The 27,528-nt window shown below is 33.9% G+C and overlaps 1 protein-coding gene across 1 annotated transcript in view; it reads right to left on the bottom strand.

Annotated features, from left to right (window-relative positions):
* Positions 1–27,307, bottom strand: part of Txl (Thioredoxin-like) — a 33,208-nt gene extending 5,901 nt beyond the window's left edge. Inside the window, exons 1-6 of the mRNA XM_076452858.1 lie at positions 27,078–27,307; positions 19,992–20,256; positions 18,265–18,387; positions 3,695–3,761; positions 2,580–2,673; positions 728–806 (exon numbers count right to left, since the gene is read on the bottom strand). Coding sequence (XP_076308973.1) covers positions 728–806; positions 2,580–2,673; positions 3,695–3,761; positions 18,265–18,387; positions 19,992–20,256; positions 27,078–27,172 — 723 coding nt within the window. The 5' untranslated portion in view covers positions 27,173–27,307. The remainder of the gene's footprint in view (positions 1–727; positions 807–2,579; positions 2,674–3,694; positions 3,762–18,264; positions 18,388–19,991; positions 20,257–27,077) is intronic.
* Between the last annotated feature and the right edge of the window lie 221 nt (positions 27,308–27,528).

The following is a 27,528-nucleotide window of genomic DNA, read 5'->3' as shown; positions in this document are numbered from 1 at the left end:
TACTCATTGAAAAACTGAATAAACTGATGGGATCAGGAGATATAGAAGTATGCACAGGACATCACTTTTCTCATCCATACAGTTGGAGTAAATGTCCACAAGAAAAAACAGGAACTACTCCATGGTGAATTAACAAATGTCAGTTCAGGCAGAAACGGTAGATGAGTGGCCCCCACTCACCTAGCTTTTTAGAGATAAACAAACAGCCATCAAAGGGATTAACATGAAGTCACTTTGCACTTGGACTAGTAACCAAACAGACTCAATATTTTGAGAAACAAATCTTTAGTAAAACTATTATTTCATTAAGAAACCCAATTTACTATGTGTACAAAAACTTGTAATCACAAAAGTCTGCCAAAATTTGTGAAGGTACACATACTGTATTAAAAGTTATAGTGAAAGTGCTTAATGTGTGCAAATGTGTACATGAAATTATGTATATTATAAAAGCTCTCTGCAAAAGGGTTAATCAAATAAAGCTATTAAGTGAAGTGAGGAATGATATCAGAACATCTATTTGTTTGAGCTAAATGTGCACACATTAAAAATCAATGGTTTTATTGTGCAGTTCATTGAAACATCTATTTCTTTGAACTAAGACACAGTTCATATAAAACATATCTGATCATTATTCAATACTTCTGCTCATATAACCTCTATATGCTCTACGTTAAAAACACAAAAACTAAACATTATAACTAAATTTTCAAAGTGGGTAACTTACTTGAAGGTTCTGCACATGTTGAAACTTGACATATCTTAAAGGAATGATGATTCCATCATCTAGGTCTTTAGGTTGAATTCTAAGAGTGAATATATAACTTTAAAATGTTGAACAAAACTTATCTTACCTAAATATACATTTTGAGACAATAAAGTTTAAATTATAAAAGTGCTATAGAGAACACAAGAGAATAAAACACCAATATACAATGAACTATGTTAACTGTATATGAACTGTATGTTAACTCATGCAGATTTTTTAAATTTTTTCTCACCATCAAATGTATCACATGATGAACAATAGTAAGATTTCACAAAGTTAAAACATTTTGTGATGATAAATAGTAGCAAGTAACTACTGCATCAACTTTACGTTCTACAACTTATGCTGTTACCAAAAGATAAATTTTTTCTATACTGCAAATGTATTTTCAACAGATACTAACCTCCTCTCACACAAGTAAGCTATTTTTCTTTAGTGCAGCCCTCAATGTGGACATATTTTGTGTGTGCTATAAACCTTGAACTTCCCATCCATCTTTGAATCAAAAAAATTAAATGCATAATGACCCTTCCCATGACAACAATAAGAACACAACACTCTCTCAACATGTGAATCCCTCTGTTAAATTCTACTGAACTATCACTCAGTGTTGTCAGAAAAAAAAAACACCTGTTTACAGTTGGAAGAAAGAGCAGGAAGTATGATCAGATGCAAGTACCTATTGAAAATACTATCCTAACTTCTGATAGCATAGATACATTACCTTTCCTCATCACAACAACATCGAATACATTGAAGAAACAAAAACAACCTTTAAAACTGTCCAAAAGACACTACCAAACAGATCTCCAAAGTCAATGATCATACATGCACCACTGATGGATCTGGTATAATCTTTGCACATTGTAAGAAGATGTCTTATTTATGGGTGGAAAGATGAAGAACATACGAATGGGAGAAAACTGTTGCACGATAGTGATCCAAACCAAATATTAGTTATTAAACTCAACCCCTGAAAATATAAAACTGAGTAAGATTAAAGGATGTGCTCCTAGGAGTGGCATAGCTAAGACATAATGGAATATAAATGACAATTCAACTACATATAAAACCAATGCTTCTAAAATCATATATATATAGGGGTAGGATAAGGATCATACAATATGTAAATCAACTACATTAAAACCCAGTCACCAGGTACAAACATCAATGTAGGGGTAGGATAGAGGATCATACCATCCTCATCTCAATTTCATGAGATTGTACTACTAGTATTGTTACCATAAATAATGCCAGTTGTAGTGTCCACATGCTGCACTAGTCTAGATTGTACTACTTGTATTGTTGCCACAAATAATGATAACTGTAGTAAACCACTGCTGCACCAAGTCTATGTTGCACTACCTGTATTGTAGCCATAGGTAATGATAACTGTAGTGAACCACTGTTGCACTACTTGTATTGTTACCTTAAATAATGATAACTGTAGTAAACCACTGCTGCACGAAATCTATGTTGCACTACCCATATTGTAGCCATAGGTAATGTTAACTGTAGTGAACCACTGTTGCACTACTTGTATTGTTACCTTAAATAATGATAACTGCAGTAAACCACTGCTGCACCAAGTCTATGTTGTACTACCCGTATTGTAGCCATAGGTAATGTTAACTGTAATGAACTACTGCTGTACCAAATCTAGGTTTCACTTGAAGTATTGTCACCAAAAACAAGGTGTGTGATACTGAAGTGAAATCATCCAGTTGCCATCCTGAATTGATCGAGTCTTCTGTAAAAAGTGTTAAAATGTACAGACCATCATTATTTACACTATTAGAAATCATCTTACTCTATTGCTTGAACTGGTTCCATGCTATCCGCTTGGTCAAAGTCCAAGGTCCGAGGGTGATTGATGAAAAGTTTTATATTCTTTGGTCCACTATCTGAAATATAGAGAACATTAAAATAGGAGTACATTTGTCTGATAACAAAACATTTCATTAAAACAAGTGGTTTGACAAAAGTTCTGACAGTGGACTTGTAAACTCTCACTCTGATATTTTGATTTTAAAAACTATACATCTTTAATTTAAAAGAAATACACAATATCATTATCAATATCACTCACTGGCCAAAATATCAGAAATTGCAGCCTAATAACCTATTGGGTCACCATGTGCTTTACTGCACATTGAGTACAATGTGGTGTTTACTCCACTGATGTGTGGAAGGTATTTTCAACCATTCTTTAATGAATACCATCATCAATCCAGTCAACATTTATTAAAATGTCTGTCCTGTTTGAGAAACATCCAAGACGTTCCTCATCGTATTTAAGATCAGTTGTGCTGTTTTGGAAGTATGTATCATACTTAGTGAACAAATCATAAATTGTGTTTGCTGTACCGCTGTTCACATTCTGATCTGTATGTAAACATGTCCGTTAGCATAAAAGCAGAGGACTGTGAGGTCACCTAGTCTGATTGAATGGTTATTTCATGAAGAGAAATGGTCATTCAGAGTGACCAGAAAACATAATTCATGCCACTGAAATGATCCCCAAAACATTAAAACATCTCCAAAACTTTGTACAAAATAACATGAAAAAGTCAATAATTTATTTGAGTGAATTTATACCTTGTATGCTTGTATGTTTAATAGTGGATGATGTTTCATATATCTGTGTTATAAATATGTTTCTATTCTGCCAAATACTGTAACTGTAATACACGTAGGATAAAACAAGATACATGCAGATAATATTGTGTTTAAATAAACCAAAGTAATGATTGAACTACACAAACTAGTTTACACATATTTAATCACGTTTTAGATTTATCATCTGAACACCAATAGGGATATTTGTAAATAAAGTGTGCTGTACAATAACCACCCTACAGTGACTTAACAACAATACTGATATTTTAAAGTATACTTTAGGAAGTCTTTCTCATTAAGAATTACCTTTCGGTGCCTGAATCTTCAAAGAATGCAGTTTTACAGTCTGGTTGAATCCAAAACTCATTATAAGCTAGAAAATATTTCAAGATGCAGTTACTTCAGTAAGAATCACTATTCATTCTAAAAACAAAATATAATTAACTGAAGAAAAGCCATGTGAATATTTCCTATAAAAAGAAAAGGCTCAATCAACAGAAAGAAAAATCACTCAAAACACAAAATTATTCCTAAACATTACTGTTTACAAACTACTGGTTTTTGTACTTAATACATTTGTACAATTTAGCAAATATGTTTTTCAGTTAGTGCAAGTAACTTCAATAGCAGCTTGCTTTAATTAAAGATAGTTTATTGTAAGGTATAAAAGAGTGCACAATTTATGGTTACAATGTTTCACTGGGTTAACCTGATACCTGCTTCAACAAGTATAAGGATGATGACTGGTGAAACTTTATAACCATAAACAGTATATTGTATATACCTTACAATAAACAAACTTTAAACTTTACAGAGTAGAATACTTCCTTTACTTATTTAATAAATTGTTCTGATCTGATACTGCTAATAACAAGAAAGTTTACAATACCAACATAAAACTTGGAAAGGTTACATGGGTTAAACTCTTCAGTTAATAAACAAAAAGATTACAATACCTGCATAAAACTAAGAAAGGTAACATGGTATAAACTCTTCAGTTAATAAACAATATTACAGTAAATATATAAAGCTGGGAAAGTTAAGACGGGTTAAACTCTTCAGTTAACAAACAAACAAATAATCATTAATAAAAAATTTATTCCAAACAAAATGTTATTACAACGGCCTCACATAGCATGAAAAACACGAAGTATTCACCACAAATTATTATCAAGCAGTGAGTCACCAACATTCATCAGTTAACTATTCAATTATTCCCCATAAATTATTATCAAGCAGTGACAGCAGTGAGTCAGCAACATTCATCAGTTAACTATTCAATTATTCCCCATAAATTATTATCAAGCAGTGACAGCAGTGAGTCACCAACATTCATCAGTTAACTATTCAATTATTCTCCATAAATTATTACCAAGCAGTTACAGCAGTGAGTCAGCAACATTCATCAGTTAACTATTCAATTATTCCCCATAAATTATTATCAAGCAGTGACAGCAGTGAGTCACCAACATTCATCAGTTAACTATTCAACCATTCTCCATAAATTATTACCAAGCAGTTACAGCAGTGAGTCACCAACATTCATCAGTTAACTATTCAACTATTCCCCATAAATTATTACCAAGCAGTGACAGCAGTGAGTCAGCAACATTCATCAGTTAACTATTCAACTATTCCCCATAAATTATTACCAAGCAGTGACAGCAGTGAGTCAGCAACATTCATCAGTTAACTATTCAATTATTCCCCATAAATTATTATCAAGCAGTGACAGCAGTGAGTCACCAACATTCATCAGTTAACTATTCAACTATTCCCCATAAATTATTACCAAGCAGTGACAGCAGTGAGTCAGCAACATTCATCAGTTAACTATTCAACTATTCCCCATAAATTATTACCAAGCAGTGACAGCAGTGAGTCAGCAACATTCATCAGTTAACTATTCAACTATTCCCCATAAATTATTACCAAGCAGTGACAGCAGTGAGTCAGCAACATTCATCAGTTAACTATTCAACTATTCCCCATAAATTATTACCAAGCAGTGACAGCAGTGAGTCAGCAACATTCATCAGTTAACTATTCACCTATTCCCCATAAATTATTACCAAGCAGTGACAGCAGTGAGTCAGCAACATTCATCAGTTAACTATTCAATTATTCCCCATAAATTATTATCAAGCAGTGACAGCAGTGAGTCACCAACATTCATCAGTTAACTATTCAATTATTCCCCATAAATTATTATCAAGCAGTGACAGCAGTGAGTCACCAACATTCATCAGTTAACTATTCAATTATTCTCCATAAATTATTACCAAGCAGTTACAGCAGTGAGTCAGCAACATTCATCAGTTAACTATTCAATTATTCCCCATAAATTATTATCAAGCAGTGACAGCAGTGAGTCACCAACATTCATCAGTTAACTATTCAACCATTCTCCATAAATTATTACCAAGCAGTTACAGCAGTGAGTCACCAACATTCATCAGTTAACTATTCAACTATTCCCCATAAATTATTATCAAGCAGTGACAGCATTGAGTCACCAACATTCATCAGTTAACTATTCAATTATTCCCCATAAATTATTATCAAGCAGTGACAGAAGTGAGTCAGCAACATTCATCAGTTAACTATTCAACTATTCCCCATAAATTATTACCAAGCAGTGACAGCAGTGAGTCAGCAACATTCATCAGTTAACTATTCAACTATTCCCCATAAATTATTACCAAGCAGTGACAGCAGTGAGTCAGCAACATTCATCAGTTAACTATTCAACTATTCCCCATAAATTATTACCAAGCAGTGACAGCAGTGAGTCAGCAACATTCATCAGTTAACTATTCAACTAATCCCCATAAATTATTACCAAGCAGTGACAGCAGTGAGTCAGCAACATTCATCAGTTAACTATTCAACTATTCCCCATAAATTATTACCAAGCAGTGACAGCAGTGAGTCAGCAACATTCATCAGTTAACTATTCAATTATTCCCCATAAATTATTATCAAGCAGTGACAGCAGTGAGTCAGCAACATTCATCAGTTAACTATTCAATTATTCCCCATAAATTATTATCAAGCAGTGACAGCAGTGAGTCAGCAACATTCATCAGTTAACTATTCAATTATTCCCCATAAATTATTATCAAGCAGTGACAGCAGTGAGTCACCAACATTCATCAGTTAACTATTCAATTATTCTCCATAAATTATTACCAAGCAGTTACAGCAGTGAGTCAGCAACATTCATCAGTTAATTATTCAATTATTCCCCATAAATTGTTATCAAGCAGTGACAGCAGTGAGTCACCAACATTCATCAGTTAACTATTCAACCATTCTCCATAAATTATTACCAAGCAGTTACAGCAGTGAGTCACCAACATTCATCAGTTAACTATTCAATTATTCCCCATAAATTATTATCAAGCAGTGAGTCAGCAACATTCATCAGTTAACTATTCAATTATTCCCCATAAATTATTATCAAGCAGTGACAGCAGTGAGTCACCAACATTCATCAGTTAACTATTCAATTATTCTCCATAAATTATTACCAAGCAGTTACAGCAGTGAGTCAGCAACATTCATCAGTTAACTATTCAATTATTCCCCATAAATTATTATCAAGCAGTGACAGCAGTGAGTCACCAACATTCATCAGTTAACTATTCAACCATTCTCCATAAATTATTACCAAGCAGTGACAGCAGTGAGTCAGCAACATTCATCAGTTAACTATTCAACTATTCCCCATAAATTATTACCAAGCAGTGACAGCAGTGAGTCACCAACATTCATCAGTTAACTATTCAATTATTCCCCATAAATTATTACCAAGCAGTTACAGCAGTGAGTCACCAACATTCATCAGTTAACTATTCAACTATTCCCCATAAATTATTACCAAGCAGTTACAGCAGTGAGTCAGCAACATTCATCAGTTAACTATTCAATTATTCCCCATAAATTATTATCAAGCAGTGACAGCAGTGAGTCACCAACATTCATCAGTTAACTATTCAACCATTCTCCATAAATTATTACCAAGCAGTTACAGCAGTGAGTCACCAACATTCATCAGTTAACTATTCAACTATTCCCCATAAATTATTACCAAGCAGTGACAGCAGTGAGTCAGCAACATTCATCAGTTAACTATTCAACTATTCCCCATAAATTATTACCAAGCAGTGACAGCAGTGAGTCAGCAACATTCATCAGTTAACTATTCAATTATTCCCCATAAATTATTATCAAGCAGTGACAGCAGTGAGTCACCAACATTCATCAGTTAACTATTCAACTATTCCCCATAAATTATTACCAAGCAGTGACAGCAGTGAGTCAGCAACATTCATCAGTTAACTATTCAACTATTCCCCATAAATTATTACCAAGCAGTGACAGCAGTGAGTCAGCAACATTCATCAGTTAACTATTCAACTATTCCCCATAAATTATTACCAAGCAGTGACAGCAGTGAGTCAGCAACATTCATCAGTTAACTATTCAACTATTCCCCATAAATTATTACCAAGCAGTGACAGCAGTGAGTCAGCAACATTCATCAGTTAACTATTCACCTATTCCCCATAAATTATTACCAAGCAGTGACAGCAGTGAGTCAGCAACATTCATCAGTTAACTATTCAATTATTCCCCATAAATTATTATCAAGCAGTGACAGCAGTGAGTCACCAACATTCATCAGTTAACTATTCAATTATTCCCCATAAATTATTATCAAGCAGTGAGTCACCAACATTCATCAGTTAACTATTCAATTATTCTCCATAAATTATTACCAAGCAGTTACAGCAGTGAGTCAGCAACATTCATCAGTTAACTATTCAACTATTCCCCATAAATTATTACCAAGCAGTGACAGCAGTGAGTCAGCAACATTCATCAGTTAACTATTCAACTATTCCCCATAAATTATTACCAAGCAGTGACAGCAGTGAGTCAGCAACATTCATCAGTTAACTATTCAACTATTCCCCATAAATTATTACCAAGCAGTGACAGCAGTGAGTCAGCAACATTCATCAGTTAACTATTCAACTATTCCCCATAAATTATTACCAAGCAGTGACAGCAGTGAGTCAGCAACATTCATCAGTTAACTATTCAACTATTCCCCATAAATTATTACCAAGCAGTGACAGCAGTGAGTCAGCAACATTCATCAGTTAACTATTCAATTATTCCCCATAAATTATTATCAAGCAGTGACAGCAGTGAGTCACCAACATTCATCAGTTAACTATTCAATTATTCCCCATAAATTATTATCAAGCAGTGACAGCAGTGAGTCACCAACATTCATCAGTTAACTATTCAATTATTCTCCATAAATTATTACCAAGCAGTTACAGCAGTGAGTCAGCAACATTCATCAGTTAACTATTCAATTATTCCCCATAAATTATTATCAAGCAGTGACAGCAGTGAGTCACCAACATTCATCAGTTAACTATTCAACCATTCTCCATAAATTATTACCAAGCAGTTACAGCAGTGAGTCACCAACATTCATCAGTTAACTATTCAACTATTCCCCATAAATTATTATCAAGCAGTGACAGCAGTGAGTCACCAACATTCATCAGTTAACTATTCAATTATTCCCCATAAATTATTATCAAGCAGTGACAGCAGTGAGTCAGCAACATTCATCAGTTAACTATTCAACTATTCCCCATAAATTATTACCAAGCAGTGACAGCAGTGAGTCAGCAACATTCATCAGTTAACTATTCAACTATTCCCCATAAATTATTACCAAGCAGTGACAGCAGTGAGTCAGCAACATTCATCAGTTAACTATTCAACTATTCCCCATAAATTATTACCAAGCAGTGACAGCAGTGAGTCAGCAACATTCATCAGTTAACTATTCAACTATTCCCCATAAATTATTACCAAGCAGTGACAGCAGTGAGTCAGCAACATTCATCAGTTAACTATTCAACTATTCCCCATAAATTATTACCAAGCAGTGACAGCAGTGAGTCAGCAACATTCATCAGTTAACTATTCAATTATTCCCCATAAATTATTATCAAGCAGTGACAGCAGTGAGTCAGCAACATTCATCAGTTAACTATTCAATTATTCCCCATAAATTATTATCAAGCAGTGACAGCAGTGAGTCAGCAACATTCATCAGTTAACTATTCAATTATTCCCCATAAATTATTATCAAGCAGTGACAGCAGTGAGTCACCAACATTCATCAGTTAACTATTCAATTATTCTCCATAAATTATTACCAAGCAGTTACAGCAGTGAGTCAGCAACATTCATCAGTTAACTATTCAATTATTCCCCATAAATTATTATCAAGCAGTGACAGCAGTGAGTCACCAACATTCATCAGTTAACTATTCAACCATTCTCCATAAATTATTACCAAGCAGTTACAGCAGTGAGTCACCAACATTCATCAGTTAACTATTCAATTATTCCCCATAAATTATTATCAAGCAGTGAGTCAGCAACATTCATCAGTTAACTATTCAATTATTCCCCATAAATTATTATCAAGCAGTGACAGCAGTGAGTCACCAACATTCATCAGTTAACTATTCAATTATTCTCCATAAATTATTACCAAGCAGTTACAGCAGTGAGTCAGCAACATTCATCAGTTAACTATTCAATTATTCCCCATAAATTGTTATCAAGCAGTGACAGCAGTGAGTCACCAACATTCATCAGTTAACTATTCAACCATTCTCCATAAATTATTACCAAGCAGTGACAGCAGTGAGTCACCAACATTCATCAGTTAACTATTCAATTATTCCCCATAAATTATTATCAAGCAGTGACAGAAGTGAGTCAGCAACATTCATCAGTTAACTATTCAACTATTCCCCATAAATTATTACCAAGCAGTGACAGCAGTGAGTCAGCAACATTCATCAGTTAACTATTCAACTATTCCCCATAAATTATTACCAAGCAGTGACAGCAGTGAGTCAGCAACATTCATCAGTTAACTATTCAACTATTCCCCATAAATTATTACCAAGCAGTGACAGCAGTGAGTCAGCAACATTCATCAGTTAACTATTCAACTATTCCCCATAAATTATTACCAAGCAGTGACAGCAGTGAGTCAGCAACATTCATCAGTTAACTATTCAACTATTCCCCATAAATTATTACCAAGCAGTGACAGCAGTGAGTCAGCAACATTCATCAGTTAACTATTCAATTATTCCCCATAAATTATTATCAAGCAGTGACAGCAGTGAGTCAGCAACATTCATCAGTTAACTATTCAATTATTCCCCATAAATTATTATCAAGCAGTGACAGCAGTGAGTCACCAACATTCATCAGTTAACTATTCAATTATTCTCCATAAATTATTACCAAGCAGTTACAGCAGTGAGTCAGCAACATTCATCAGTTAACTATTCAATTATTCCCCATAAATTATTATCAAGCAGTGACAGCAGTGAGTCACCAACATTCATCAGTTAACTATTCAACCATTCCCCATAAATTATTACCAAGCAGTGACAGCAGTGAGTCAGCAACATTCATCAGTTAACTATTCAACTATTCCCCATAAATTATTACCAAGCAGTGACAGCAGTGAGTCAGCAACATTCATCAGTTAACTATTCAACTATTCCCCATAAATTATTACCAAGCAGTGACAGCAGTGAGTCAGCAACATTCATCAGTTAACTATTCAACTATTCCCCATAAATTATTACCAAGCAGTGACAGCAGTGAGTCAGCAACATTCATCAGTTAACTATTCAATTATTCCCCATAAATTATTATCAAGCAGTGACAGCAGTGAGTCAGCAACATTCATCAGTTAACTATTCAATTATTCCCCATAAATTATTATCAAGCAGTGACAGCAGTGAGTCAGCAACATTCATCAGTTAACTATTCAATTATTCCCCATAAATTATTATCAAGCAGTGACAGCAGTGAGTCACCAACATTCATCAGTTAACTATTCAATTATTCTCCATAAATTATTACCAAGCAGTGACAGCAGTGAGTCAGCAACATTCATCAGTTAACTATTCAATTATTCCCCATAAATTATTATCAAGCAGTGACAGCAGTGAGTCACCAACATTCATCAGTTAACTATTCAACTATTCCCCATAAATTATTACCAAGCAGTGACAGCAGTGAGTCACCAACATTCATCAGTTAACTATTCAATTATTCCCCATAAATTATTATCAAGCAGTGAGTCAGCAACATTCATCAGTTAACTATTCAATTATTCCCCATAAATTATTATCAAGCAGTGACAGCAGTGAGTCACCAACATTCATCAGTTAACTATTCAATTATTCTCCATAAATTATTACCAAGCAGTTACAGCAGTGAGTCAGCAACATTCATCAGTTAACTATTCAACTATTCCCCATAAATTATTACCAAGCAGTGACAGCAGTGAGTCAGCAACATTCATCAGTTAACTATTCAACTATTCCCCATAAATTATTATCAAGCAGTGACAGCAGTGAGTCAGCAACATTCATCAGTTAACTATTCAACTATTCCCCATAAATTATTACCAAGCAGTGACAGCAGTGAGTCAGCAACATTCATCAGTTAACTATTCAACTATTCCCCATAAATTATTACCAAGCAGTGACAGCAGTGAGTCAGCAACATTCATCAGTTAACTATTCAATTATTCCCCATAAATTATTATCAAGCAGTGACAGCAGTGAGTCAGCAACATTCATCAGTTAACTATTCAATTATTCCCCATAAATTATTATCAAGCAGTGACAGCAGTGAGTCAGCAACATTCATCAGTTAACTATTCAATTATTCCCCATAAATTATTATCAAGCAGTGACAGCAGTGAGTCAGCAACATTCATCAGTTAACTATTCAACTATTCCCCATAAATTATTACCAAGCAGTGACAGCAGTGAGTCAGCAACATTCATCAGTTAACTATTCAATTATTCCCCATAAATTATTATCAAGCAGTGACAGCAGTGAGTCAGCAACATTCATCAGTTAACTATTCAATTATTCCCCATAAATTATTATCAAGCAGTGACAGCAGTGAGTCAGCAACATTCATCAGTTAACTATTCAATTATTCCCCATAAATTATTATCAAGCAGTGACAGCAGTGAGTCACCAACATTCATCAGTTAACTATTCAATTATTCTCCATAAATTATTACCAAGCAGTTACAGCAGTGAGTCAGCAACATTCATCAGTTAATTATTCAATTATTCCCCATAAATTATTATCAAGCAGTGACAGCAGTGAGTCACCAACATTCATCAGTTAACTATTCAACCATTCTCCATAAATTATTACCAAGCAGTTACAGCAGTGAGTCACCAACATTCATCAGTTAACTATTCAATTATTCCCCATCAATTATTATCAAGCAGTGAGTCAGCAACATTCATCAGTTAACTATTCAATTATTCCCCATAAATTATTATCAAGCGGTGACAGCAGTGAGTCACCAACATTCATCAGTTAACTATTCAATTATTCTCCATAAATTATTACCAAGCAGTTACAGCAGTGAGTCAGCAACATTCATCAGTTAATTATTCAATTATTCCCCATAAATTGTTATCAAGCAGTGACAGCAGTGAGTCACCAACATTCATCAGTTAACTATTCAACCATTCTCCATAAATTATTACCAAGCAGTTACAGCAGTGAGTCACCAACATTCATCAGTTAACTATTCAACTATTCCCCATAAATTATTACCAAGCAGTGACAGCAGTGAGTCACCAACATTCATCAGTTAACTATTCAATTATTCCCCATAAATTATTATCAAGCAGTGACAGAAGTGAGTCAGCAACATTCATCAGTTAACTATTCAACTATTCCCCATAAATTATTACCAAGCAGTGACAGCAGTGAGTCAGCAACATTCATCAGTTAACTATTCAACTATTCCCCATAAATTATTACCAAGCAGTGACAGCAGTGAGTCAGCAACATTCATCAGTTAACTATTCAACTATTCCCCATAAATTATTACCAAGCAGTGACAGCAGTGAGTCAGCAACATTCATCAGTTAACTATTCAACTATTCCCCATAAATTATTACCAAGCAGTGACAGCAGTGAGTCAGCAACATTCATCAGTTAACTATTCAACTATTCCCCATAAATTATTACCAAGCAGTGACAGCAGTGAGTCAGCAACATTCATCAGTTAACTATTCAATTATTCCCCATAAATTATTATCAAGCAGTGACAGCAGTGAGTCAGCAACATTCATCAGTTAACTATTCAATTATTCCCCATAAATTATTATCAAGCAGTGACAGCAGTGAGTCACCAACATTCATCAGTTAACTATTCAATTATTCTCCATAAATTATTACCAAGCAGTTACAGCAGTGAGTCAGCAACATTCATCAGTTAACTATTCAATTATTCCCCATAAATTATTATCAAGCAGTGACAGCAGTGAGTCACCAACATTCATCAGTTAACTATTCAACCATTCTCCATAAATTACCAAGCAGTTACAGCAGTGAGTCACCAACATTCATCAGTTAACTATTCAACTATTCCCCATAAATTATTACCAAGCAGTGACAGCATTGAGTCAGCAACATTCATCAGTTAACTATTCAACTATTCCCCATAAATTATTACCAAGCAGTGACAGCAGTGAGTCAGCAACATTCATCAGTTAACTATTCAATTATTCCCCATAAATTATTATCAAGCAGTGACAGCATTGAGTCACCAACATTCATCAGTTAACTATTCAATTATTCCCCATAAATTATTATCAAGCAGTGACAGAAGTGAGTCAGCAACATTCATCAGTTAACTATTCAACTATTCCCCATAAATTATTACCAAGCAGTGACAGCAGTGAGTCAGCAACATTCATCAGTTAACTATTCAACTATTCCCCATAAATTATTACCAAGCAGTGACAGCAGTGAGTCAGCAACATTCATCAGTTAACTATTCAACTATTCCCCATAAATTATTACCAAGCAGTGACAGCAGTGAGTCAGCAACATTCATCAGTTAACTATTCAACTATTCCCCATAAATTATTACCAAGCAGTGACAGCAGTGAGTCAGCAACATTCATCAGTTAACTATTCAATTATTCCCCATAAATTATTATCAAGCAGTGACAGCAGTGAGTCAGCAACATTCATCAGTTAACTGTTCAATTATTCCCCATAAATTATTATCAAGCAGTGACAGCAGTGAGTCAGCAACATTCATCAGTTAACTATTCAATTATTCCCCATAAATTATTATCAAGCAGTGACAGCAGTGAGTCACCAACATTCATCAGTTAACTATTCAATTATTCTCCATAAATTATTACCAAGCAGTTACAGCAGTGAGTCAGCAACATTCATCAGTTAATTATTCAATTATTCCCCATAAATTGTTATCAAGCAGTGACAGCAGTGAGTCACCAACATTCATCAGTTAACTATTCAACCATTCTCCATAAATTATTACCAAGCAGTTACAGCAGTGAGTCACCAACATTCATCAGTTAACTATTCAATTATTCCCCATAAATTATTATCAAGCAGTGAGTCAGCAACATTCATCAGTTAACTATTCAATTATTCCCCATAAATTATTATCAAGCAGTGACAGCAGTGAGTCACCAACATTCATCAGTTAACTATTCAATTATTCTCCATAAATTATTACCAAGCAGTTACAGCAGTGAGTCAGCAACATTCATCAGTTAATTATTCAATTATTCCCCATAAATTGTTATCAAGCAGTGACAGCAGTGAGTCACCAACATTCATCAGTTAACTATTCAACCATTCTCCATAAATTATTACCAAGCAGTTACAGCAGTGAGTCACCAACATTCATCAGTTAACTATTCAATTATTCCCCATAAATTATTATCAAGCAGTGAGTCAGCAACATTCATCAGTTAACTATTCAATTATTCCCCATAAATTATTATCAAGCAGTGACAGCAGTGAGTCACCAACATTCATCAGTTAACTATTCAATTATTCTCCATAAATTATTACCAAGCAGTTACAGCAGTGAGTCAGCAACATTCATCAGTTAACTATTCAACTATTCCCCATAAATTATTACCAAGCAGTGACAGCAGTGAGTCAGCAACATTCATCAGTTAACTATTCAACTATTCCCCATAAATTATTATCAAGCAGTGACAGAAGTGAGTCAGCAACATTCATCAGTTAACTATTCAACTATTCCCCATAAATTATTACCAAGCAGTGACAGCAGTGAGTCAGCAACATTCATCAGTTAACTATTCAACTATTCCCCATAAATTATTACCAAGCAGTGACAGCAGTGAGTCAGCAACATTCATCAGTTAACTATTCAATTATTCCCCATAAATTATTATCAAGCAGTGACAGCAGTGAGTCAGCAACATTCATCAGTTAACTATTCAATTATTCCCCATAAATTATTATCAAGCAGTGACAGCAGTGAGTCAGCAACATTCATCAGTTAACTATTCAATTATTCCCCATAAATTATTATCAAGCAGTGACAGCAGTGAGTCAGCAACATTCATCAGTTAACTATTCAATTATTCCCCATAAATTATTACCAAGCAGTGACAGCAGTGAGTCAGCAACATTCATCAGTTAACTATTCAACTATTCCCCATAAATTATTATCAAGCAGTGACAGCAGTGAGTCAGCAACATTCATCAGTTAACTATTCAACTATTCCCCATAAATTATTATCAAGCAGTGACAGCAGTGAGTCAGCAACATTCATCAGTTAACTATTCAATTATTCCCCATAAATTATTATCAAGCAGTGACAGCAGTGAGTCAGCAACATTCATCAGTTAACTATTCAATTATTCCCCATAAATTATTATCAAGCAGTGACAGCAGTGAGTCAGCAACATTCATCAGTTAACTATTCAATTATTCCCCATAAATTATTATCAAGCAGTGACAGCAGTGAGTCAGCAACATTCATCAGTTAACTATTCAATTATTCCCCATAAATTATTATCAAGCAGTGACAGCAGTGAGTCAGCAACATTCATCAGTTAATTATTCAATTATTCCCCATAAATTATTACCAAGCAGTGACAGCAGTGAGTCACCAACATTCATCAGTTAACTATTCAATTATTCTCCCTAAATTATTACCAAGCAGTGACAGCAGTGAGTCACCAACATTCATCAGTTAACTATTCAGTTATTCCCCATAAATTATTATCAAGCAGTGACAGCAGTGAGTCAGCAACATTCATCAGTTAACTATTCAACCATTCCCCATAAATTATTACCAAGCAGTGACAGCAGTGAGTCACCAACATTCATCAGTTAACTATTCAACCATTCCCCATAAATTATTACCAAGCAGTGACAGCAGTGAGTCACCAACATTCATCAGTTAACTATTCAATTATTCCCCATAAATTATTATCAAGCAGTGACAGCAGTGAGTCAGCAACATTCATCAGTTAACTATTCAACCATTTCCCATAAATTATTATCAAGCAGTGACAGCAGTGAGTCAGCAACATTCATCAGTTAACTATTCAACCATTTCCCATAAATTATTATCAAGCAGTGACAGCAGTGAGTCAGCAACATTCATCAGTTAACTATTCAACCATTTCCCATAAATTATTATCAAGCAGTGACAGAAGTGAGTCAGCAACATTCATCAGTTAACTATTCAACCATTCCCCATAAATTATTACCAAGCAGTGACAGCAGTCAGTCAGCAACATTCATCAGTTAACTATTCAATTATTCCCCATAAATTATTATCAAGCAGTGACAGCAGTGAGTCAGCAACATTCATCAGTTAATTATTCAATTATTCCCCATAAATTATTACCAAGCAGTGACAGCAGTGAGTCACCAACATTCATCAGTTAACTATTCAACTATTCCCCATAAATTATTACCAAGCAGTGACAGCAGTGAGTCAGCAACATTCATCAGTTAATTATTCAATTATTCCCCATAAATTATTACCAAGCAGTGACAGCAGTGAGTCACCAACATTCATCAGTTAACTATTCAACTATTCCCCATAAATTATTACCAAGCAGTGACAGCAGTGAGTCAGCAACATTCATCAGTTAACTATTCAACTATTCCCCATAAATTATTACCAAGCAGTGACAGCAGTGAGTCAGCAACATTCATCAGTTAACTATTCAACTATTCCCCATAAATTATTACCAAGCAGTGACAGCAGTGAGTCAGCAACATTCATCAGTTAACTATTCAACCATTTCCCATAAACTATTATCAAGCAGTGACAGAAGTGAGTCTGCAACATTCATCAGTTAACTATTCAACCATTCCCCATAAATTATTACCAAGCAGTGACAGCAGTGAGTCAGCAACATTCATCAGTTAACTATTCAATTATTCCCCATAAATTATTATCAAGCAGTGACAGAAGTGAGTCAGCAACATTCATCAGTTAACTATTCAACCATTTCCCATAAATTATTACCAAGCAGTGACAGCAGTGAGTCAGCAACATTCATCAGTTAACTATTCAACCATTCCCCATAAATTATTACCAAGCAGTGACAGCAGTCAGTCAGCAACATTCATCAGTTAACTATTCAATTATTCCCCATAAATTATTACCAAGCAGTGACAGCAGTTAGTCACCAACATTGATCAGCTAGCATACTAGTAGCAGTGCAGTGAATGTATCAGTAGACAATTTTCAGAACAAATAAAACAACAGAAATTAGCAATATAACAGTGGATCTGTTATTAGGCAGTTGGTTAGAACAAAAAGAACACTAGAGACTAATAACAGTACAATGGATATACAAGTGCAGTTGTTAAAACAGAACAGATTATCAAACATTTTATCAAATTGTACCAAAACCAGTTTATTACAAATTATACCTGTTCATCAACATCTGACTCAAGAAATCCATCTCCTGGTGAAAGACATTCAGTTAGTGTATTTTCGTCCGATTCATTTAAACATTCACACGATGATTTTGCGATGAATGAAAATAAGTCAACCTAAGTAATCATGAAAAAAAAAATCACTGAGTTTCCAACATGCATACATATTACATGTACAAAATAATTTAAAACACTGTCATGAAGGAAAGTTAACATTTTTTATTACATAATTATCCTCTCATACAATGCCAACTTGTTCTTTTTACCCTCTAAATATTATCAAAAAACATTTCCTGCTCAGTGCAACAGTCTATATATCCAATCGGTTTTATGCCATTTCTGAAGATTTACATATCTCCACCAATAGTATTTTGCTATTTATATTGATGCAACTAGCTCCCTATGTTATTCCTGCTGAATTCTCACTTTTGAGAACTGGCAGTCTCTAAGAAAAGAACATGGACAGTGGGAAGCAAGGGTGCAAAGTATGTAAGAGGTAAGTATCTACTGGAAGTACATTTCAGTGTATAACAATTGTTAATTTCTGACACAATCTTACCTCTTTTCATAAAAAGCTAGAATATCTAATTGCATAAGTTAAGGAGCCAGTTAACCCCTTAGCTGCAGAACATGCCATATAGTGCAACTATAAACTGACAAGCAGTTGCAGAATACACCACATGGTGTGCTTCAATCTCTTTCAAGCAACAGCCTGCAGAATGCACCCAATGATTACTAAATTTTGATTGGTTGATAATTTATTTCATAAAACTCTGCAGCTAATGTGTTAAGGCTCACAACAGTAAAACCAAGCACAAAGTGACTGCATACAATGAATAGATTAGTTCGCAGAAGAAAACAAAACACTTGCAGGATACTGCACTACTTTTGGAACAAGTGTTATTCACCCTTGAAGTAGGAAATCATTCTGCTAGAAGTGGAAAAGATAGAATGGACACAAGTGAAATTTATTTGTAGAGGTGCAATCCATAGTAAAATATAAACTGAATTAGCTATGTACATACACAGTCTCAAACAGACAGATGAGGAACTGAACATCCTCTACGGAAGAAGGCCCTTTCCCTAAAGTTCAAGTAACACAAAACTCCAAAGGTGGCATAATTTAAAAGCAGGATCATTATGCAACTTCATGTGCAAGATGTGAATTCATATCTGAAAAAATGTCTTTTTTTGGTAAAAGAAATGAAACAGACAATAAACTCAAGACCCAAGAAGAAGGGTCTAATAAAAGAAAAAGAAGGAAGATCTTGAAAAGGGGAGACACGATTCATACTAATGTTTGGATGGGAAGAGAAACTCTCATGAGGACAAAGCTATAATATGAGAAGAGGAAAGTGGGTTTCCAAGAGTAGTTTTAAACAATCCATAGGGTAGTCAAACATTTTGGTATTGCTTGGATAACAGAGCAACAAAAGTATAATTTGTAATACTGAAGCACAAAAAGAAACATTCATTTGATTTTGCATTCTACAATACATTACTATTTAGAACAGAAAATTCATAAGGATTTAATTTTCTGTGGCCTGTACATTAACTACACAGTATTTTAATCAGAATACATAAAAACTGAAACTAGATTAGAGCAATAAAATAATAAAAATTATTTGCAACAAATCATTGCAAAATGAGGGGAAAAAATTTGTAAATTCTAACTTTTAAACACAGTTAAAGTGAAACAAAGAAAATTAACCAACACATACATGACCAGGAACAACACCTTCTGAATCATCTGTTTCTGAGCCCACTAGCTCCTTTATCTTGTTTTCTAGAGCCTGTGGATCTGCCCCTTGAATTTGAGCAAGTTTCACTTTACTTCTGAAGAAAATGAAAGTAGGCATTGCAGTGACACCTTGAGATGCTGCAGTGTCTGGACACTGGTCAACATCTACTTTCAGGAAGATAGCTAGGGTATACTTGTTGCTTAGCTCTTCAAAAACAGGTGCTATTCTTTGGCATGGACCACACCTTATACAAAAAAAAATATTAATTTCAGAAGTATATTAAAATATATTAGTAAGACAGAAAAGAAATGAGTTTTAAAAATAGTTTTAATTTATATATCGTAACAAAATAAATACCCATAAAACTGCTGAAGGTGAATAAAAAACAAAGATTATGTAACAAACTTTAACTTATGCAATCTTTCCCTGAGGTATGAACACCAACTCTTTAAAATTCAAGTGCACAAAATTGTTTTTCAAAACATATTAACAAATGGAATATTTTAAAACATCAGAATTTCTACAAATTATTGCAGAGTGTGCAAATAAACTATTTTATTTTTATATAACATACTTAAATTTGTAGCTTTTAAATTCTGAAATGAATTCACTGTATACAATTTTTTCACCAAAAATGTTTATTTTTCTTTAAGATTTTCAATTTAACATTTTCCTCACTTAAAAATGTGTTTCCAATGGATACTCAACTCCACACACAGTACAGATAACTTTCTCTGCATGTATACCAAAGAAATTTGAATCCCCCTAGGCTTAAGGCAACTCTCACCTAATTTCATGTGAATTGTGAAGCAGCAAGATGGCATAATGTAACAAAAGTCCCTCATTAGCAGAAAAACAACACATTTCTATGCTCAATAATTTCTCCTATGAAATTGCACTTGTGAAACTTTATTCTTTGACAAGACATGTAGGTGGTTGGTTTGGCATTTTATGGTACAAAGCAACTAGGCTATCTGCACCAAACATCAGGTAAAATGTTAAAACTAAAGTAAAATTATTAAAATTCAACAAAACATGTTTAAAATGGTGACGTTGTTGAGAGTCATAACGATGGCAAGACAGTAAAATGTGGCTTATTGTGACCTGAGTGTCACACAGACAACACACTGATCCATCAGACCCAGATAAAAGAAAACGATGAGTTAAAAAATGTGTAGTCTAGATGGGACAACTTTCTCTTTCTGATCCTTACAGAAGCAAGATGGCCAGAGTCCAATAGAGGGTTTTATTTGGAAAAGCTTGTTTTCACACTGCTCACTCCAAGTTGACTACCAACAGGCACAGAGTGGAGCCTTGTATACAGGACCATAGTCCATATATGGAAGAGGCACAGCAGTGACAGTGCCAGAGAAGACAAATTTAGCTGTAGTATTGGCGAGCCCATTTCTGTGAATACAAACGTGACCTGGTATCCAGGAAAACTGGATAGAAGTAGGTGTTAGAGAGAAATGGGCCAGTCAGTTTTGAATATAGGTGAGAAAAAGGTGTGAACTAATGTGAAGCGATTCCAGGGCCAGTATAGAACTAAGTGAGCCAGTATAAATAGTGCAATTTCAGTACTGCTTAGCTTCTATGTGATCCAGAGCAAGAGAAATAGCATACAGTTCAGCAATGAACACAGAATATATAGAGCAGGTTCTGTGCACAACCACAGAACCACAACAAACCATGGCAGATGATGTCGAGAAAACCCACTTGTAGAGAAATATATATGCAAAATGTTCTTACATTTGCTTCGGTTTGTTTGTATTTTTGTTAACAAACATAATAAAAAAACTTCATTGTGGTAAACAAAATAATTTGATCTAAGTAAGTTTTTTCTTCCCAATTTATAAAAAAATCTTTAATGGATAGAAAAAAAAAAGACTATTATTTTTGAAATCTGCATAGCTGAATTATGGAAACCAAAACAGTTTTTAGAAAGTTTAAATTTTCAAGCCTGTGTAATTGGTATGTTTAGTCTGTTTTAAAGTTATTTTTAATAATAACTTCCAATCGCAAGTTTGTACTAATTTTCAACTTATTTTTCATGTGTTGATAGGGTGTGAATGAACTTCTGTATCTCTAGATGAAAGTAATGCAAAATGTAGAAACCACTTTTGATTATATTAGCAATTAAGTTCCACTCAAATGGGAATGTGCAACTAAAAGAGGAAGCTTTATAGGAGAGGAAGTGGAAATGGACTCAAAGTAACTCATGACATTTGGAGATACTGAGTGTCACGGACAGTTGACTTTGATCATAAAGACTTGTGTAATTTGCCATGATCATCTAATTAAATGACAGAAAACTGATTATAATCTAAAAAATTGGACTAACTAGCGAGATACAAGAATGCCTGTTTCTATTATCCATGGTTTTTCTATATTCCCAGACCAGTAAGGGCTATTGAGGCATCATTAGGTATTTATTTACTGTCACAGTAAAGAGCATATGCTAATTATCATATAATAATAACAACCATTTGCTGGTACTGCCTAAACTGACTATGTTTGTGTTTGAGTCTAAACAATGACTGGTTGAATAGAGAAAAAGAAGAAATACAAGTGGTGCAAAATTAGTAGCATTTTGCACAACTACTGGTTGGTTGGTGTTTACTGAGACCAAGCAACTAGGCTTTCTGTGCAGACAACCTGTAAAAAAAATTAATAAGTAAAATTATTATAATATGTAAAAATTAATCATGTTAAAACAAAATGAAGTCCTGTTTTTGAATTAAAAACTTAAATATAGAGTTAAAAAAGCCAACAGCCCTAAATATTTAAAAACACAACTGAGGTGGACAGTCTCACCATTGAAAATGGCACTGTCTAATGTCAAGGGTGAATTCATGGTAAAAATGTTAGAAATGGTGTTCTTGCTCACAGTTTTAATGATGGCATGAAAGTAAAAAGTGGGCTATTGCGACTTGAGTGTCACATACACCACATATTGGTGGGTCAGCCTCAGATAAAAGAAAACTATAAGTTAAAAACTATGACCCATGCACAGTCTAGCTAGAACAACATCCTCCTTCTGATCCTTATAATAAAGGATGACCAAAGTCCAATAGAAGGTTTTATCTGGAAAAGCTTGTTATCATGTTGCTCATTCCATGCTAATTGCCAACTGGCACAGAACCAAGTCTTAAATACAGGACTATAGTCAACGTATGGAATTGGCACAGCCGTGATAGCAGAAGAGCAGACAGAACTAGCTGTGGTGTCAGTGAGCTCATTCCCACGAATACCAACGTAGCCAGGAGTCCAGAAGAACTGGATAGAAATGGATGACAAAGAGAATGAGCCAGTCAGTTTTGAATATTGATAAGAACAGGGTGAGAACTGATGTAAAGTAATTCCACGGCCAGTATAGAGCTAAGCAAATTGGTATAAATAGTACAGTTCATGTACTGCATAGCTTCTATGTTATCCATGGCATACACTTCACCAATGAACACAGAATCTGCAGAGGGGATTCTGTGAACAACAACCAAATCACAACAAACCATGGCAGAGCCCACACAGTCACCTGATTTCGAACCATCTGTATGAATAGAAATGGAAGAATGATTTGAAAGATGTTCAGCAAATAACAGACAGTATTTCCAATTGGGAGTGTCTGCTTTTCTCAGATGATTTAAAGATAGGTCACATTTGGAAACTGTAAGAAACCATGGTGGAATAGGCTGACCAGTGGAGACAGCAATGTTATCCAAGAACAGACCCAGTTCAGCCAACTGTACCTTGATACAAAGACCAAAAGTGGCAATGGTAGACTATCTATTCTGAAAAAAATATGGGCCACTGATGAAGAAAACACAACCCCAAGTGGGATGCTGAAGTAAGAATCAAAGTTTTGCTGCATACAGTAAAGGCATTTGCAAGTGGCAGTGGTGTAGAAGTTCATTAGACTCAGTATACAAACTGTGGACTGGAGAAGTGCAGAAAGCCACTTATGATGAACAGGGTCCAACATCTCCAAGGCCAAGGTCCTGGCAGAGCCACAGACCATAGATCCATAGTCCAGTTTTGACTAAATGAGGGCATGATAGATTATTAGCATAGAACATTGATCCATTTCCCAACGGTGGAAGAGAGGACACGGAGGATGTTCAGTGCCCTTGAACACTTGACATGTAGCTGCTTGATATGTGGAATAAAGGTCAGCTTACGATAAAAAATAAGCCCCAAGAACTTTCCTTCAGGGACCATGTACAATTGCAATGCTTCATTATTGAAAAAACATGAAGATGTGCTGAATCTGCTAATAAATAGGAGTAAAACGGAAAAAAAATCTGGGTGCCATGATAAAACTTTTTGTCATCATTACTGTCTGGTACCTAGGATTTGTTGAAGCCTGCTCTGTGAAGAAAGGAAATGTGAGTTTGAAGTAAGATATAGAGAGAATTATGGAGAGAAAAAAAAGGGTACAAATATCAATGAAACCAAGGCTAAGGTGGACAAGATTCTTTCACACAGGAATTGAAGAAGTGCAAAGGCACTGAGTACAAGAAATGCTATAGTTCACAGGCAATGAAAAGAAGCTGAACTCAGTTGAGATAAGACAGAAGTGCTCAAAAGTACCAAATATTTGAACAGGTATGAAAATGGACTGCAATTAAAAGCATCCCCCCCCCAAAAAAAAAGTTGTTCATAAGTGCTTTTTATTTTGGTAACACATTAATAAACTGTGCTTCCAAGATTTTATTCTTTCTATTAAAAAAATTACCAAAGAACTAAAAATGTTAATGTTTAACAGTTCAAACAAACAGGAATAAAAACATTCATATGTGTTTAGAACAGCCTAAAATTTTTTGAAGCTAAGAAACATATGGTTATATCACAATATAACAATGTTGAAAAACAGAAACAGTGATTGGCTAAGAGTTGATAAAACTATACCAGTATTAAGTTCAAAAAGCATATTAATAGTATTTTGTTCAAAACAGCTAGGACATTACTTCTAGTGGGTTATGGGTGCAATATAATTACAAAACAAAATATTTAGAAACTTATCAAACACTAATAATTTCATTGGGAATGTACTGAAGTCAGCCAAAAATAAAAATATTTTAATATACTTCAGTGTACAAGCATTAGATTGAAAAATATATATTATATGCTTTATCAAAGTTGTAAAAATACTTAAGTGTCACAAAAACAAAGCAGATAACTTGATGAACAAAGATCTGAGTTTTGTTATCTGTGTTTAGGAAATGTATCTGAATGCATTTATTAGTATTTGTTGCCCACCTCTCCAAAAATAAGTCTTCATTATTTATACTTTATTTTAACAGATGCCAGAGATCGACAGTCTTTATATTTATTATAGTTGTTCACTGAAGATGCTTCCATTTCATTTCTATATACAACTTTATTCTTACTTCCTTATGACAAAGTTTTTGTATATTCTTCCTGTGAACCTTGGATTCATTATAAATGGTTTTTCAGCATTTATATTTTTAAATATTCTGTCTCATACTCTCCTCCAGTGTAGTTAAACTGTATCTATGCAGTCTCTTCATATAATTCATCCTTTACTTCTGGAATCAGTTTTATCGCTCTTTTTTGCCTTCTTTCCAATGCATTTTTTTTTTTTTTTTTTTAAAGATATGGTGACTGAGATTGTACAGCATACTCCAAATGTGGTCTTATATAAAAAAAAAAAAAGGAAGATGTCATGATTTCAAGTTTGATTAACCTTCCTAGTAACTTCTGCAATGGACTTTCAAGTCTGCAGAATGTAATATCTTTAAATCTTTTTCAGTATCTGTAACAGTTAGTTTAACCCTATTCATGAAATAGTCTTGCTTGGTATTACTTATCCCCCAATGCATTACTAAAATCAAACATCCATTCATTTGACAAACATTGGAATTTTATTTTCCTAAAACTTCCTTTTTTGATAAGACATGAAATGATGACAAATAACATTCATTTACAGGAGAATAACAAATTTTCAGAATAGCAATATTCCATATTTGCCCCAAGAAAGTATAAACAAAGAAACCTGTAAAAGACAAATTCAGTCAAAACATAAAATAAATATTGACAGAAATACCATGATGTATTGCAATATTAATTTATGTATTCATTCAACATTGACCCACTGTAATCAGACTTACTTCACCAGACTTTAAACATGAACTGAAAGATCCTGTGACTAAATATTCATATATAATGCCATTAACACTGAAATAGAAACAACACTTGTTTGTTAGGCTTGTCATAAAAATAAACATTAGATATTTTCAAAAGACTAAGTTTCAGTAAATGTATAAAACTACATATATTGAATGAAAGAAAAAAGAGGTGATATAATGAACAATCAATGATTAACAGCAACTACCTAGTGCAATTCAATACTTGTGCAAAAAGTCTTGAAACATTGAAATGGATATGACTGGAAAATGGTTCTTGAAACATTGGGGAAATTCTCTAAATTGGTCATCATATACAACTACACAGGATATGTATACAAGCTGATATGCTTAGTAGCCCTTTTATGAAACATACACACATATATGTATATATATATTACAGCATTCCATAGATACACCATCAAATGATCTAAAAACGTTTTTCACCAGTCTATTAAAATTACACAAAATAGCTTGTAACTTTCTCTACATAAATATTAACAATGTCCTAACATTGTTATTACAGCTCCCAGGTTAACTAAAATAAAGTAATAATTTACAATGATACACTAAAATGTACATTACTTATGTTACTCTTATTGCCACTAGTGTTTTATACTTAAAATACAAAAAAAATAATTAATACAAATATATATATATAAAAACCAGTTGTCTTTTGGTCATCATTCACCTGTGTCACTTAGAAACAAAACTACAACCTGTTATATTTTCTTAAGTATGCATATAACATTTCAAGCATTCACTAGTTTAATAATAATATGTGAACTAAATATAAGTTGCACTACATCCCATACATCGCAATTACCAAAAAATCGCAAACGTATTTCAATTTTTAAACCACACGTTTGGTTTCTTTATTCTGAGTATTCATTTTAGACTTTCATTTTCAATTCATTCTTACCAGCTTGCAGTAAAATCCACAACCACCAACTTGTTTCCAGCAGTAGAAAGCTCTATTTGAAACCTTGCATCTTCGTGAATAACTGTAACAGGCATTATTTGTTTAAAAGTAAAACTGGAGACTTCTGAACCAAATTTAACTTTACAACAATTTTAATTTCTCAGATAAAATAACACCTCTCAACGTTTCCCTAGATGTTACATGAGCATTTGCGACCTCTAGGCTTCAACAAATCGTGTTCTTAGAGAATTTTATTTTATGTAAATAATTTCAAAATAGTGTATAACTTACTGATTTTTCATATATTGAAAACCAAATTTCCATATAAAACATTTACTACAAATGAAGAACATAAAAAATTTCCTTGTTATGTTTGAAAACAACTGTATCAGATTTCATTATGATTTTTTAAGCATTAAAATTTTGAATTTATAAACTTTAGACACGTAAC

The sequence above is a fragment of the Tachypleus tridentatus genome, chromosome 9 (genome assembly GCF_004210375.1).
Source record: "Tachypleus tridentatus isolate NWPU-2018 chromosome 9, ASM421037v1, whole genome shotgun sequence".
Taxonomy (NCBI): Eukaryota; Metazoa; Arthropoda; class Merostomata; order Xiphosura; family Limulidae; genus Tachypleus; species Tachypleus tridentatus.
The sequence above is the reverse complement of the archived record's forward strand: the minus strand, read 5'-3'. Positions and strand labels throughout refer to the sequence as shown.